At 38.1% G+C, this 16108-nt stretch overlaps 1 protein-coding gene across 3 annotated transcripts in view; it reads left to right on the top strand.

Moving 5' to 3' along the window:
• Positions 1 to 16108, top strand: part of FAR1 (fatty acyl-CoA reductase 1) — an 81547-nt gene that overhangs the window by 31759 nt on the left and 33680 nt on the right. For all 3 annotated transcript variants that reach the window (XM_040456802.1, XM_040456800.1, XM_040456801.1), the window contains 2 exons: positions 11166 to 11361; positions 15204 to 15379. In XM_040456802.1, coding sequence (XP_040312736.1) covers positions 11173 to 11361; positions 15204 to 15379 — 365 coding nt within the window. In that variant the 5' untranslated portion in view covers positions 11166 to 11172. The remainder of the gene's footprint in view (positions 1 to 11165; positions 11362 to 15203; positions 15380 to 16108) is intronic.

Below are 16108 nucleotides of genomic sequence, written 5' to 3'. Positions count from 1 at the left end.
GTTTCTAACATTCCAATGAACAATTTTATCTAGGTAAGGTCTTGGCAGTGGGCTGGGTGCAGTGGAGTTGGAAATAAATCCACTAACCTTTGATAAGGGCATATTTCTATTTTTTAAAGATACTTATTTATTTTTGAGGGGCAAAAGAGAGGGGGGACAGAGGATTCGAAGTGGGCTCAGCACTGACAGCAGTGAGCCCGATGTGGGGCTCGAATTTATGAACTGCAAGATCGTGACCTGAGCCAAAGTCAGGTGCTCAACATACTGAGCCACCCAGGCGCCTGATAAACGAGTATTTCTGAGGATAATGTCTTTTTATTCAGACTGATAGTGAAAATAATTAAGCCCATCTAGATGGTCTTTGAGTCAAGTTCTGTTTGATGGACCAACTTCTTATGTTCTCTTTGTTGGCTGCCCTCAAGGAAATCCTGGTAAATCTAATTGCCTTTAAATTTTAATTAAGAGTCTACCTGACCAGTTAATAGTTACATTTCTATTTGTGTTGCTAGTTTGGCCCATCAACCTTTTAATGTATGTGTGAATTTATGAATGAATTACTGAGAGTACGAGCAGTGGAGAGGGGCAGAGGGAGAGGGAGACAGAATCCTAAGCAGGCTCCCATGACTCTGGGATCATGACCTGAGTGGAAATCAAGAGTGGACTGATCCACCCAGGTGGATGGGTGCTTTTATTGTCTCTTCTGCTTTTATTGTCAAATGATTTGGAATTTTAAGAATTCTTCTACCAGAATTTGCCTTTTTTCATGTTAACATTTTCTGTGGAGCAGATTTGTGTCTATCATATGTCTGAAGGCCCTGTAGGGAAAAATGCAGTTCTGTTTACTCCTGTAGTGAATTGTGCAAAATGAAACAGACCTTCAAGACCATCTTTTCCAACTTTATACTTTTTCTGAACCTCTTTTCCAGTGCTGTTCACTCAGTCCTTATCAGTGAGCTGATGCCTTTACCTCACCACTAAGGGCAAGTAGAAACTTTATTCCCCCCTGCAAAATGTGGGATTTAGTGTGAAGATACTGCTTCAAATTTGGCTCTGCCCATGGGTGTGCTGAGTGACCTAAGGCAAAAAAATTATTAAGGAGGCTTGTGGAAAATTATATCTGAAAGCATGAGAGATACAGCTTTTTGTGCGTAATAGATTTTCCTTTTCCTTTATTTTTATTATGTATTTTTGTCATCACTGGTGAGTCTTCTATCAAACTTTGGCTTCAAGCCCTTGGAATTGCCTCTCATTCCTTCTTCCTACCTTGCCCTGCTCTCCACATAATTGTTCACATTTGTCTTTCTTCTTAGCAAGTGTCTGAAACAACTACTTGACAGAATATTAAGACTTTTAATTACAGTTTTCAGCTCTAATTCAAGGAAAGGAATTCCTATTTCTTGGTACTGAAGAGCTGCTTTTTTTTTTTTCTTTGCTAGATTGTTGTGGCTTTCTGAATATTCTAATACCCTAATCTCTCACTTTAAAAGCTTTATCTATTGAAAGAACTCCTTTAAAAAAAAAAAAAAAGTTGAAATGGGAGGTGTAGGATCTGCTCTTTACTTATTTATCTTAACCAAGTTTCTAAAACTAATGAGACAGCATGATTAGCTTTCCACTAATATTAAGACATTTATTATGAGAGTACCGTTATGTTGCAAGGGTGCAGTTTATATTGACTGAGTGAGTGCTATCTTGAAAGTTCTGTGTGGTTTCTCCATTAGTGGCCATTTCAGGCTCTTTTTGCCCATAAGACCTATTTCACGTTCCCTTTTTACAGATAAGGAAACAGGTTCAGAGTAGTAATTTTATCTTAGGATCTCATGGCTTCAAAGTGGTACCATCTGGACTTCAAGTGAGTGAACATAGGAAGTGAGTGAATGTATCCTCATTTAAGTACATTTGTAATATGTTTTCTTAATGTAAATATAAATACATAATATAAAAGCACTAGGAAAACCCACTTTGGCAAGAATACCTTGAAAGATTAGAAACATTTGGTACCCAGCATTTTTACTGGTCTTTTGAAAGATTTCTGCCTCTTTAACTTTTGAACCGTAAGAGAAGGTTTGTTTGTTTTTTAATTTTAGTTGACACACAATGTGAAATTAGTTTCAGGTGTACAGCATAGTGATTCGGTGACTTTATACATTATCTTCTGCTTACCCCAAGTGTAGCTACCAACTGTCACCATAGAACTCTATTACAGTACCATTGATTAAATCCCTTATTCTGTACTTTTCATCCCTGTGACTTATTCATTTCATGACTGGAACCCTGTACCTCTCACTCTTGCTTCACCTGTTTTTGCCTATCACCCCACCCCTCTTCTCTGGCAACCACTAGTTTGTTTTCTGTGTGTATGGGCCTGTTTCTACTTTTTGTTTGTTTGTTTTGTTTTTTAGATTCTACATATGAGTGAAATCATATGGTATTTGTCTTTTTCTGTCTGACTTATTTCACTTAGCATAATACTCTCTAGCCAAGATATGCTGAGTAATGTTCCATTGTATACGTATATCACATCTTCTTTACCCATTCATCTATGGAGACTTAGGTTGTTTCCATATCTTGGTTATTGTAAATAAATGCTGCAAAGAACATAGGAGTGCATTATCTTTTTGAATTAGCGTTTTTGTTTTCTTTGGGTAAATATCCAGTAGTGGAATTACTGAATCATAGGATAATTTTGTTTTAATTTTTTGAGGAGCCTCCGTACTGTTTTCCATAGTGGTTGCACCAATTTACATTCCCATCAGCTGTGCAGGAGGGTTCCTTTTCTTCCATATCCTCACCAACATTGTTGTTTTTTGTCTTTTTGCTGCTAACCATTCTGACAGGTATGGGGTGGTATTTCACTGTGGCTTTGATTTGCATTTCTCTGACAATTAGTGATGTTGAGCATCTTCTCACATGCCTGTTGGCCATTTCTGTATCTTTGGAGAAATATCTATTCAGGTGCTCTGCCCATTTTGGAACGGATTGTTTTCTTTGTTTGTTTGTTTGTTTCGTTGTAGAAGTTCTTTATGTATTTTGGATATTAGCCCCTTACTGGATATATCATTTGCAAGTACCTTCTCCCATTCAGTAGGTTGCCTTTTCATTTTGTTGATGGTTTCCTTTGCTGTGCAAAAGCTTTTTATTTTGGTGTAATCCCAGTAGTTTATTTTTGCTTTTGTTTCCCTTGCCTGAGGAGACATGTAGAAAAATATGGCTAAGGTTGAAGTCAACGAGATTACTGCTCATGTTTTCTTCTTCTAGGAGTTTTATGGTTTCAGGTCTCATATTTAGATCTTTAATCCGTTTTGAGTTCAGTTTTGTGTATGATATAAGAAAGTGGCCCAGTTTCATTCTTTTGTCCAGTTTTTTCAACACCATTTGTTCAAGAGACTGTCTTTCGCCATTGTGTGTTCTTGCTTCCTTTGTCATAGATTAATTGGCCATATGAGCATGGGTTTATTCCTGGGCTCTCTATCCTGTTCCACTGACCTGTGTGTCTGTTTTTGTGGCAGTACCATCCTGTTTGGATTACTGCAGCTTTGTGGTGTGTCCTAAAATCTGTTGATTGTGCTAGCTCCAACTTTTTTCTTCTTTCTCAAGATTGCTTTGGCTATTTGGGGTCTTAAGTGATTCCATACAGATTTTAGTACTATTTGTTGTAGTTCTGTGAGGATAAGGTATTTTTTAAAGAAAATACTCAGCTGCCACTGTTAAGTGATGTTTTCTTGAAGGCAGCTCAAGAACAGTAAAAATAAATATGAGTCACATTTTATAGCCCCTCCGCCCCAGCACGCAGGAATGATAATGTTGCGGTTTTTCCTCAGCATTGCAGTGCTGCAGCTGTTTTTCAGCAGATGATAGCTTTTGATGTCTTGCTATGTAGAACTCACACAGTCGAAATTGAAACAGCATGCTGTAGGATTGGCATTTTCTTTCCTGGCATTTTCTAGTAGCTTCTGGCTACATTGGCAGGGCTATGTGGAAGATGTTACAAGTCTGGACTTGCCTTAAAAGAATTCTCATTTGTGCTGGCTTTGTCAATAAGTTAGCAGTAGGGTGAAATAAATGTATTGGTGGATGGGGGGAATCAAGGATACTTAGAGTTTGAAAATGCCTAGTGCTTGTAAAGTTTTTGGTGACATTGTGATAAAGTGGGAGATTTATGGGAATTCCGTTCTGTGAAGAAAACCGTGTAACTCACATGTAAACAGTACCTGAAACTGGTAAGAAGCAGTTTCATCCTGAAACTGTCTTAGCAAGCAGCCTTTGTACTGCTGCGCTTGAGGAGAAAGAATTAAGTTTGGTAAAAATTTTCTATTTACAGATTTGCTTTTGAGGCTTTAGAGGAAAGACGTCATTGTAGATGAGGGAAAAAATATGTAGTTGTGTTAGTTTAGGGTTGAGCCAATCGCATATTCAGGCTATAAACCCTCAATTATTAAAGGAAAAACTGCCCGATATTTTTTCTGTTTTAAATGCATATGTACACCTGTGGAAAACTTTCTTGTGCCTGGTATCTAATAGGTACTTAAGAAATGTTTATTGAATACATTTTTACATATGAAGAAAATGAAGCTCAGAGAGGGAATTAGATGACTTGTTCTAGGTCATATTCTCAGCACACTGTGGTTAACATTTGTAATCAGCATATAGTTGTTATCAATACCTACTGGATTTATTAGGTATATTGATGAAGTTTTTTTCATATCTCCCTTCAGTGGGCTATAGTTTTAATTAGGCTTTCGGTCACTGAAATCTTGAAATAGTCTTGCTTAGACCTGAAGCAGGTTATAACTAGAGTAACCATATAATTTACCGTGCAAACTAAAACACTTCAGAGGGCTATACTCAGAATTCAGGTGGGATAGCATGTACAAACCAGCTTTGTTCCAGGCAAACTAAGACCTATGGTCACACGAGGTTTTTATTTTTTAAAGTAAACTTTTTATTGGCATGTAGCATACATTCAGAAAGTCCATAAATCCTGAGTGTACAGCTTAATGAATTTTTAAAAACTGAGCCAACCTGCATCAAGAAATAGAACATTACTAGTCTCCCAGAAGCCCCCTCCCACCCTCTTCTGGTCACTGCCTCTTCTTTGCAAGATAACCATTCTTTTAACTGATGAGTTTTTGTCTGTTTTTGAACTTTATGTAAGTGGCATTATATAGTATACACTGTTTGTGTCTGGCCTCTTTGGCTCAGCGTTCTTGTGGGCCTCATCCATGTTGTATGTAGTGATTGTTCCTTCATTTCATTGTTTTTTAATATTCCATTGTGTGAATATGCTATAATTTATACAACATACTATTGACAAACATTGGGGTTGTTTTAATTTGGGGCTAACAGGAATAGTGCTCCCATGAACACATTTGTTGATGAGTCTTTTGGTGAATGTATATACTCATTTCTCTTGGGTATATAATTAGAAGTGGAATTGTGAAGTATGATATATGAATGTTCAGCCTTAGTAGGAATGCCACTTTTGCTAAGTGTTAAACCTGTCTGTACTTCCTCTAGCAGTAGGTGAGCGGTCCAGTTTCTCTGCATCCTTACCGATACTGTGTATTGTCTTGTCTTTTTCATTTTAGCCATATTGGGAACAGTGTAGTGGGATCACATTGTGATTTTAACTCGATAACTACAGATGGTGAGTTCCTTTTCATGTGCCGATTGACCATTTGGATCTTCTTTGGTAATGCCATTTGGATTCTCCTTTATGTTTGCCTCAAGCCTTTCCCATTTTTCTATCAGTTTCTCTCTTCTCCTTGTTGAGTTGTAGTTGTTTATATATTCTGGGTGGTAATCAGTTGTTATTATACATACCACAAATATCTTTTCCTCTAATTTGTCTTTGCTGCTTATTACAGTGTTATGGGATGAACTTAATTTTAGTGTCCTCCAGTTTATCGATATTTTTCTTTTGTGGTTAGCACTTCTTGTGTCCTACTTAAGAAATGTTTGCCTACCCCAAGATCATGGAGATGTTCTTTGTCATTTTCTAGGCCTGTAATTATCTTACCTTTCACATTTAAGTGTATAGTCAATCTAGAGTTCATTTTTTGTGTGTAGTGTGAGGTAGAAGTCAAGATTCATTTTCTTTTTTTTTTCTTTTAAGTTTCTATTTGGTTTTTTTTAGTGATCTCTACACCCAACATGGGGCTCGAACTCATGACCCTGAGATCAAGCGTCACACGCTCTTCCGACTGAGCCAGTAAGGGACCCCCAAAATTCATTTTCTATATGGATAGCAAATTGCCTGCATTATTCTTTGTCCTAGTACCACATTCCTGCAGCTTATAATACATCTTGATATACGGTAATGAAGTTCCCCAGCTTTGTTGTTCTTAGTACTTGTCTTGGCTATTATTGGCCCATTGTATTTCCATAACATTTTAGGGTCTTAGTTTCCATCCACAAAAACAGCTTAGGTTTTGATTGGGATTATATGCACCATAAGGATGGTGAGTTGACATTTCATTTATTTAGAAGTTGTCTTCTAATCCAGGCATGTAGTAAATCTCTTCATTTATTTAGGTATTGTTCAATTTCTCTCAGTGTTTGGTAGTTTTCAGAATAGAGGTCTCAAATATCTTTCAGATTTACTTCTACCTTCTGGTAGTTTAAAAACATATAATTCACCGAGGTAAAATTTACACAATATAATGAACCATTTTAAAGTGAACAATTTAGGGGCGCCTGGGTGGCTCAGTAGGTCAAGCGTCCGACTTTGGCTCAGGTCATGATCTCGCAGTTCGAGCCCTGCATCGGGCTCTGTGCTGACAGTTCAGAGCCTGGAGCCTGTTTCAGATTCTGTGTCTCCCTCTCTTTCTGACCCTCCCCTGTTCATGCTCTGTCTCTCTCTGTCTCAAAAATAAATAAACATTAAAAAAAAAAATTTAAAGTGAACAATGTAGTACAGTTCAGTGTTGTGCAGTCACCACCTCCATCTAGTTCCAAAACATTTCCATCACTGCAGAGTAAAGCTCCTTAAGCATTTTGTCTCCACTGCCCACTCTCCCACCCCTCAGCCCCTGCCAACCACCTGTATGCATTCTGTCTCTATGGATTTATTTATTCTGGATATTTCATATAAATGAAATCCTGTAGTATTGATGTTTTGTATCTGACTTATTTCACTTAGTATGTTTAAAAAAAAATTTTGGGGGGCGCCTGGGTGGCTCAGTCGGTTAAGCGTCCGACTTTGGCTCAGGTCACGATCTCGCGGTCCGTGAGTTCGAGCCCCGCGTCAGGCTCTGGGCTGATGGCTCAGAGCCTGGAGCCTGCTTCTGATTCTGTCTCCCTCTCTCGCTGCCCCTCCCCCGTTCATGCTCTGTCTCTCTCTGTCTCAAAAATAAATAAAACGTTTAAAAAAAAATTAAAAAATTTTTTTTGTTTTTACATTTTTATTTATTTTTGAGAGAGAGAGAGAGAGCGAGCATACTTGGGGGAGGGGCAGAGAGAAAATGAGGCACAGAATCCGAAGCAGGATCCAGGCTCTGAGCCGTCAGCACCAGAGCCTGATGCGGGGCTCAAACTCACAAACTGTGAGATCATGACCTGAGTCAAAGTTGAATGCTTAACCAACTGAGCCACCCAGGCGCCCCTCACCTAGTATGTTTTTGAGGCTCATTCCTCGATTGTAGTGTGTGTCAGGTCTTCGTTCCTTTTTATGGCTGAATAGTATTCTGCTGTAGGTGTATATACCATAATTTGTTTATCCATTCATCTGTTAATGGACATTTTGAGCTGTTTGTACTATTTGGCTGTTGTGAACAGTGTGCTGTAAACACGCATGTACATGTACTTGTTCAAGTACCTGTTGGCAGTTTTTGGGGCGTATGCCTCAGAATGGAACTGCAAGGTTGTATAATTCTGTTTAACTTTTTAAGGTGCCACTACCTTTTCCATAGCAGCTGAACCATTTCACGTTCCCACAAGCGATGTGCACAGGTTTTAGTTTCTCTGTGTCTTCCTTAATACTTGCTGTTTTCCATAGTGTTTTGGTGTTTGGGATGGTATCTTAAGTGGTTCCAGTTTTTTGTTACTTCATTTTCCGTGTTGCTGATGTATAGAAATACATTTGCTTTTTTCCATATAAACTTCGTATTTAGCGACCTTCTTAACTTCATTTAATTCTAATAGTTTATTTATGTGTTTATTGGATTTTCTCTATACATCTGGATTTTGGATTTTCAAGTGCTTTCTTATTCTTCTGTTCCTTTTTCATGTACTTTGCTATTTTATGGATGCAGTATTTTTGTGAATGGCTTGGAGAATTTCTTTAGAATTTAAATTCTGTTTGAAATTCTATTGCCCTTGTTTCCTTAGTGGTTGATTCTGTTGCTTTTCATTTTGGTTCTTCTTAATTTTGTTAGGTATTTCTTAAATATCTGGTGATCTTTGGTTATCTAGTCATGTTTATGAAGGATCAGGGTGGTTGGTTTTGGGGGCTGATACTGGCTGGCTTCCTCTCAGTTTTTTGTGGTCTGTTTTTCCAAAAGAGCTTTTCTCTAAATGAGATTACTGATGCAGAATCCTGTGTGAGTTTATTTGTTTTTTAAATTTTTTAACGTTACTCATTTTTGAGAGACAGAGACAGAGCATGAGTGGGGGAGGGGCAGAGAGAAAGGGAGACACAGAATCCAAAGCAGGCTCCAGGCTCTGAGCTGTCAGCACAGAGCCCGACGTGGGGCTCGAACTCACAGACCGCGAGATCTTGACCTGAGCCAAAGTTGGATACCTAACCGACTGAGCTACCCAGTCGCCTGAAGTTTTATAGTAATTTTATTTTATTTTTTATTTTTTTAAATGTTTATTTATTTTTGAGAGAGAAAGAGACGGAGCACCAGCAGGGGAGGGGCATAGAGAGAGGGAGACACAGACAGGCTCCAGGTTCTGAGCTGTCAGCACAGAGCCTGATGTGGGGCTTGAACCCACGGACTGTGAGATCATGACCTGAGCTGTAGTCGGATGCTTACCTGACTGAGTCATCTAGGCGCCCCTTTGTGAATTTGTTTTAAGGGCCAACAGCAGCCAGATAGATAGGCTTAGGACCTAAAATTTATTCTAGGGCTCAAGTGCTTTGAGACTTTTTTCTTTCGTTGCTTCAGTTTCCTCTCTCTTGATTCTCCACCTCCCCCACCATTTGTGGATGTCTGGAGCAATGTCAGGCTCAGCCCTGCTTTTCTTTTGTCCCTAGCACCCATGCTGGATGTTCTTCTCAGCAGATCTGGATACTAAGCCTTGGGAACTCAAGTTTATACCGGAAGTAAGGCTGTCTTGAGTGGCTCTGCTGTTCTGTGAGCAATCCTTTAATTCCCTTGATTTCCCTATGACTTTTATTTTATTTTATTTTTTTATTTTAGAAACAGAGTGTACACAAGCGGGGGAGAGGGAGAGGGAGAGAGAGAGAATCTTAAGCAGGCTCTACACTCAGCACATAACCCCAACACGGTGCTCAATCCCAGGACCCTGGGACCATGAGCTGAGCCAAAACCAAGAGTTGGACACTCAACCGACTGAGCCACCCAGGTGCCCCTGGTTTCCCTATGCTTTAATTCAGTTTATTTATTTTTTTATTATTTAAAACTTTTTTTATTATTATGTTTATTTATTTTGAGAGAGAGAGAGAGAGACAGAGTGCGAGTGGGGGAGGGGAAGAGAGAGAGGGAGACAGAATACAAAGCAGACTCCAGGCTCTTGAGCTATCAGTGCAGAGCCCCACATGGGGATCAAACCCACGAGTGTGAGAACATGACCTGAGCCGAAGTTGACGCTCAACTGACTGAGCCCCCCAGGCACCCTTTTAATTCAGTTTCTTGATTCTGGGCTTGGTGTTCTCTGTTCAGGGAATTGGGACATTTCTTGCCTCTTTATAAGTCCTTTCCTATGCTTGCTTTGCTTGGGTTGCTATTTCTTCTGCTAATGGCTTTTCTTAGTCTTATCTTTTTCTTCTAGAAACTCTTTCCTTCTCTCCATTCTGCTAGTTTTTATTTTATTTTATTATTTTTTTTTATTAAAAAAATTTTTTTTTACATTTATTTTTGAGAGACAGAGACAGAGCACAAGTTGGGGAGGGGCAGAGAGAGAATGAGACACAGAATTCGAAGCAGGCTCCAGGCTCTGAGCTGTCAGCACAGAGCCCCACACGGGGCTCGAGAACCATGAAATCATGACCTGGGCCAAAGTCGGATGCCCAACTGGCTGACCCACGTAGGCACCTCCCTTCTGCTCTTTAATGGGTCTATTTCTTATCTTTAGATGTTATGAATTTATTATTTTTTAATTATGAAAGTTAGAACATAAAACACGTGTATCTACTCCCTAACTTAAAGAAAACATAAATTGAAGTTCCTATTCTCTGATTGTATTGCACTCCCTCTCATGCATCTGTTAATATCATCTTGTGTGTGCATTTCTGAACAGCAAAGAGCATTGTTTTGAAAGGGTTTGAGCTTTGAATAGTGACATACTGCATGAATCCTTCTGCATCTTGTTTTTTTCCATTCATCATGGTTCTTTTGTTTGTTCAGTCTCTTAGTATACTATCTTTTCTGCTGTTTTAGTGGAATTTGGACAAAGGGGATAATTCAGCTCATGTATTTCTTACTATGACTTTTTTAAAAGGGAGATTTAAGCACCTTTTGGATATATTGTCACTACAGACATGGAAGAGAAAGGACTTGATGTTACCTCTTCTTGTTTCAACTGGTGATGATAGGCGAATGTGATACCCCGCCATGTTATACAAGCTAGACAATTGAGTCTTGCTGCTGACCTCTATTTGGTGTTATAAATCCTTTTGGAGACAGCGAAATAGAATTCATTCGTGTGTAGGATTTAACTGAGGTTTAATTGAAGATTTGAGTTCTTATTGCTGGAAGGAATTTTTAGAAGTCATTTAGTACAAACTGGACTAAAGAAACCCAGGCCCAGAGAAGGTGAGTGACTTGTCTGAGGTGATCCAGGTGGAAAACACAAGGGCCAGAAATCACTTTTGCAGTTTGTTATTCTTTCCACTTTACTACAGTTAACCAGAGGTTAAAGTTCCCTTTTGCTAATATTCAACTTTGACTTTTGCCTGTTTATTTGAATAGCAAGAGATTTTTAGTGCATAAGAAGTAACAAATCTTTGAACTGATCTTTATTTGCTGTGTTTTCCTTAGGATCAGAATGGTTTCAATCCCAGAGTACTATGAAGGCAAGAATGTCCTCCTCACTGGAGCTACCGGTTTCCTAGGGAAGGTACTTCTGGAAAAGTTGCTGAGGTCTTGTCCCAAGGTGAATTCAGTGTATGTTTTGGTGAGGCAGAAAGCGGGACAGACACCCCAAGAGCGAGTAGAAGAAGTTATTAGTGGCAAGGTAAGTGTAGAAAATGATCACTTGGAGGAAAGAAAAGAATGTGTGTATGTATAATTACTGTAATCATCATCAGTTGTTTATTTCTTCAGTGTCCTGAAAAAATTAGTACCAAAAAAAAAGTCGTGCAGGATGGTAATAAATGGGATATGACTTGTGATCAGTAGGAGAAAGGAAGGTTTCCTCTGTGATGGGCAAAATTGTATAACAAGTTCTAAAATAGCTATATGGTACATACTTAATGTGTTTTCAGAATATTTGGAACATATTGTTTGTAATTACTAGATATTTTAAATAGTATTCAGAATAATAATAATGAAGACGTAGTTTCTAACTACCTAATGTGCTGTGAAACACTGTGCTGTGATAACACTTAAAAATTTGTAAGCACTGATTGCTTCCCATAACAGTATTAGGAAGTAGAAAAGTCACATATTATTATTGGACAAATAACATGATGACAGAGGGGTAATATAGGATATGAGAATATGTCATGTATTTTGAACCTTTAGAAAAATATTGCTAAGAAAAAAATGGAAATGAGCTGGAGTAAAATTAATTTCATAATCCTAAGCTTTGAATTCTCTCAGAATGAATGAATTAGATTATCTGACATTCATTGATAGTAAGTTTAGTATAGTAGCTATGTAAGTTTTTAGTTATTAGGTATTATCTAGTACCTTTTAATCACTTGTAATTAGTATGCTTTAATTCCCTTCCTGATTACTCCCTCCCCTAGTGGGAGGTGATTCATTGTTACTCATTTTTTATATTTCAGAAAACATTTACTATGCATATTCAGTGCTGGGAACTTGACTTGATTGATGTAGGGGGTTGAATGGAGGGATAAATAAGATAGAATCCTTGCCATGATGAAGACTGCCTACAAGTTAGAGAGTTTTTAAGAGAGAAGAGAGGGTATAGAAGTGTCAAGAGAGACCAAATAGGAACAGTTATATTGAAGTTAATGTCTTGGTTGGAATTGGGGCCCGGGTAAAATGTCAAAGATTTGGGCATCTCCTCTGGGACCTCCAGGGCAGTGGATCTAAAGACTTTTCTCCCCAAGAAGTCTAATTTGTAAAGAGAAAGCATACCTTACGCTTATTAAAGCCTGAAATTTATTGAACTTATGTGACTTAACCAAAACATATGACCATTATTTTCAATAAAAAGGTACTTTGTCCTTATATATTTGTCTAAATTTTGACTAAAGTAATCCATAAAATTGTGTCATTTTATCTATGCCTTTAATTCCTTCCTGGTCCTCCTGCCACTTAATCCTAGGCCACTCATTCCCCATTATGTATATAGCATTGCTAGTAAATCAATAAGATGAGTTCTTTTTATGTCAAGTATCAATGAATGCATACTTGAAGTTAGTAAGAAACTTAAAGGTAAAGCCTGCTATGATTTTGAAACAGGAGTAAAGAGCATAGGCTAGGAGCATATGCTGTAGTGGGACATTGTCTTATAGTACAGTTTCTCAAACTATTGACATTTTGGACAGGATAATTTTTCGTTATCAGGAGTTGTCCTGTGCATTGTAGGGTGATCAGCAGCATTCTTGACTCCACCTGCTAGATGCCAGAAGCCCTTTCCCCCCACACTCCCAGTCGTGACAATCAAAAATGTCTCCAGATGTCACCAGATGTTCCCTGGGGGGTACAATTTCCCCAAGGTGAGAACCACTGTTGAATGTCTCTGGGAAAGGAAACTCCATTAAGATGGTGATGATTAACTAAAATAATTAACCACAAAATAAATTCTAGAAAGGGAATAAAGTATATCAAAGAGGGCATTAGTGAACATAGTAAAGGAGGAACTAATTGGGGTACCAGTGAATTAAAAGCACCGGAAGACATAGTATTGAATAAATAGCTAGAAAGGGAAGAGTATCAGGTTTGAGATGTAACTTGTGAAACAGCATGAGCCTGTCTTGGTGGTGGAGATATCTGATACGATGGGGAGTTAAAAGGTCCTTGGCAATCTGAGAGAATGAAAAATGTAAATTCAAGGTGTTAAAAGTACTTTTCTGATCATTCTTCAGGTTGCTTTTTTTCTGCTTGCCCCTTAAATATTGATATTCTACAGAGTTCTGTCCTAGGCCTTGATCTCGTCTAGATCCAGTTAGGTGATTACTCAGCACCTTCTGTTTTATGTGAGACAAATGGTTGTATTTTAAATTAGATTTGGAAAAAGCTTCATCTAGTCTGGACCTTGGGTGCTCATCACTACTGCTACCTGGGTGGTCGTCTATTCCCAGGGCTACCTGTGTGGGGGTAGTAAAGTCTATTTGGGTGGCCTGGCTCTTCTCTTCCCTAAACTCCAGACCTACGGAGCCAGTTGTTTCTAGTAGACCTGTCTTCTGGATGCCACATGGGCACTTCACACCCATCCTTCAGAAAACTGAACTTGTATCTCTGTAACTGTACTTCTTGCTTTTCCAGTGTTTTCCACCTAATGAATTTATTCACTTAACAAGCGTGTTCATCATGTCTGCATCTTGCCAGGTGCTCGGCTATTTACAACCTATGTGCTGAGCAAAGTAGATGTGGTCCCTGTCCTTGTGGAGTTCACATTTCCTTATCCCTCATGTTGAGTCATTGGCCAAGTCATACTGACTTCTTTTTAACTCCCCAAACATAAATGCTGTCTCACTTTCAGGTGGTTATACATGCTGCTTTCTGTGCCTGGAACACTGTTCTTCAACTTTATAATCTCTGGTCCTTCCCCAGCTCGGTTAGTTGTTTCTCCCATGCAGTCCCATAGCACTGTAATATTACCCTATTTTATTACCTTTAACACTGTCTATTAATTGTTCGTTTGTCTGATTTTTCCAATCAGACTCTAAAGAGCCTGAGGCAAAGATTGTTGCTTTGTTTTCTCAGTGTCTAGAAGGTGCCTGGCTCATATGAAGTACTTGGTAGATATGTAATAATTAATATAAGAACACATTAATATTGAAGTCACTAGCTAACAGTAGTGGAAGGGAAGTGAAAGTGAAAATTATATGTGCTGTCTATAGACTTTCTTTCCAGATCGAGAATCTCTGCTTAAACTGCAAGTATGGACTTGAAATGAAATGGAGAGTCAAAGTGTAATAGAGGAGGGATCTGGAGATAGCATCAGTGTTCTTCTGTAAAATCTGGGATGAAAAATTAAATTTGACTCACAACTGAATGTGCCCTTACATTGTAATCATTTTGGGATCTAACTGAATCTTTAGTTAATTTATTCCTTTTGGAATACTTAAATAATATTGAATTTTTGGGTTAGAATCCTGTATATATGCTATTTCTCAAGTTTTTCCAGAGTCTAATCTGCATATTTGCTTACCAGTATTTTTTTTCCTTCAACGTACTTTCTTTTTTCCCTTAAAATTTGGTCTCAGATTTTATGTAGACTACGAATAATGGTATTGTACTGTAATCAACTGAAATGGAGTAAAACCAAAAATAAAATGAAGTGATATATTAAGATCTGGATTTTAGAAATTTGAATGATCATTTTAAACATTGTCCTAATGTCTGTACTGTTTAAGTCTGAGGGGCAATATAATCTAGTCAGCAAGGGCGTGAACAGTTCAGATTTAATTCTGCAAACTACCAGCTCTGTGTCCTTGGCAAGTTACTTAACCTCTGTATATCTCAGATTCCTCATCTGTAAAATGGGGATAATAATGTGGGCTTCATAGGGTGTTTTATATACAGAATGATGGCAATTAAAAATAGAAATTTTAGGATGAACTTAGCTGGCGTTTTAAGAATAGCGATCCTTGGTGGGGTGCTAATGGGTTTTAGAAAGTTGAAAAATACTGCCCTAAAATACTTTTTCCCCTTGGATAGCTCTTTGACAGATTGAGAGATGAAAATCCAGGTTTTAGAGAGAAAGTTATAGCGATCAACAGTGAACTCACCCAACCTAAACTGGCTCTTAGTGAAGAAGATAAAGAGATCATCATAGATTCTATCAATATTATATTCCACTGTGCAGCTACAGTAAGGTTTAATGAAAATTTAAGGTAAGTAAAGATATTATATGATATGTGAACTTCAACATGGTTAAAAGATCTATTTGAATTATTTTTAGTCAAATTGTTTTGAAAGTGATTTGAAACTGTTTGCCCTGTGTCAATTGTAGCTTTTGGTGACCTAAAGAGTGTTAAAGGAGTTTTTCTCCTTGTTATCAATTTAAAAACATTGGATAGCTAGTGTCTGTGTATTAGAAGAAGTTGCCATGAATTTAAGTGTAGGGCAGGGAAGCACAGAGTAGAAGAAAGAGAAATTTACCTTCAGTAGGAGTGTTAGTTTTAACAACTAATAGTGTTTGTTTCCTCTTCCTCCACTTTTTCAGAAGCCTATACCCCAGCAGATTTATTTTTCCACTCCACACATACCCATCTGAAAATTAGAAAAAGATTAGGCTCAGGTTTTGTAGCATAAGATAAAATGGCTTATAAACTTAAGTCATACCTTGTGTTTTTTTAAAAAACTTGGTAGCAGTGTTAGGGATAGGCTACATTGGACATGAGTTTAATTAGAAAAATAACCTGGACTTCTGTCCAGATGCCTTTTCTTTTTAAAAAAAAAAAAAAAATTTTTTTTAACATTTATTCATTTTTGAGAGACAGAGCATGAGCAGGGAAGGGGCAGAGAGAGGGAGACACAGAATCGGAAACAGGCTCCAGGCTCTGAGCTGTCAGCACAGAGCCCGATGCGGGGCTCAAACTCACAGACTGCGAGATCATGAC

The sequence above is a fragment of the Herpailurus yagouaroundi genome, unplaced genomic scaffold (genome assembly GCF_014898765.1).
Source record: "Herpailurus yagouaroundi ecotype Mexico unplaced genomic scaffold, PumYag 218, whole genome shotgun sequence".
NCBI lineage: Eukaryota > Metazoa > Chordata > Mammalia > Carnivora > Felidae > Herpailurus > Herpailurus yagouaroundi.
This window is presented reverse-complemented; position numbering and strand designations above follow the sequence as displayed.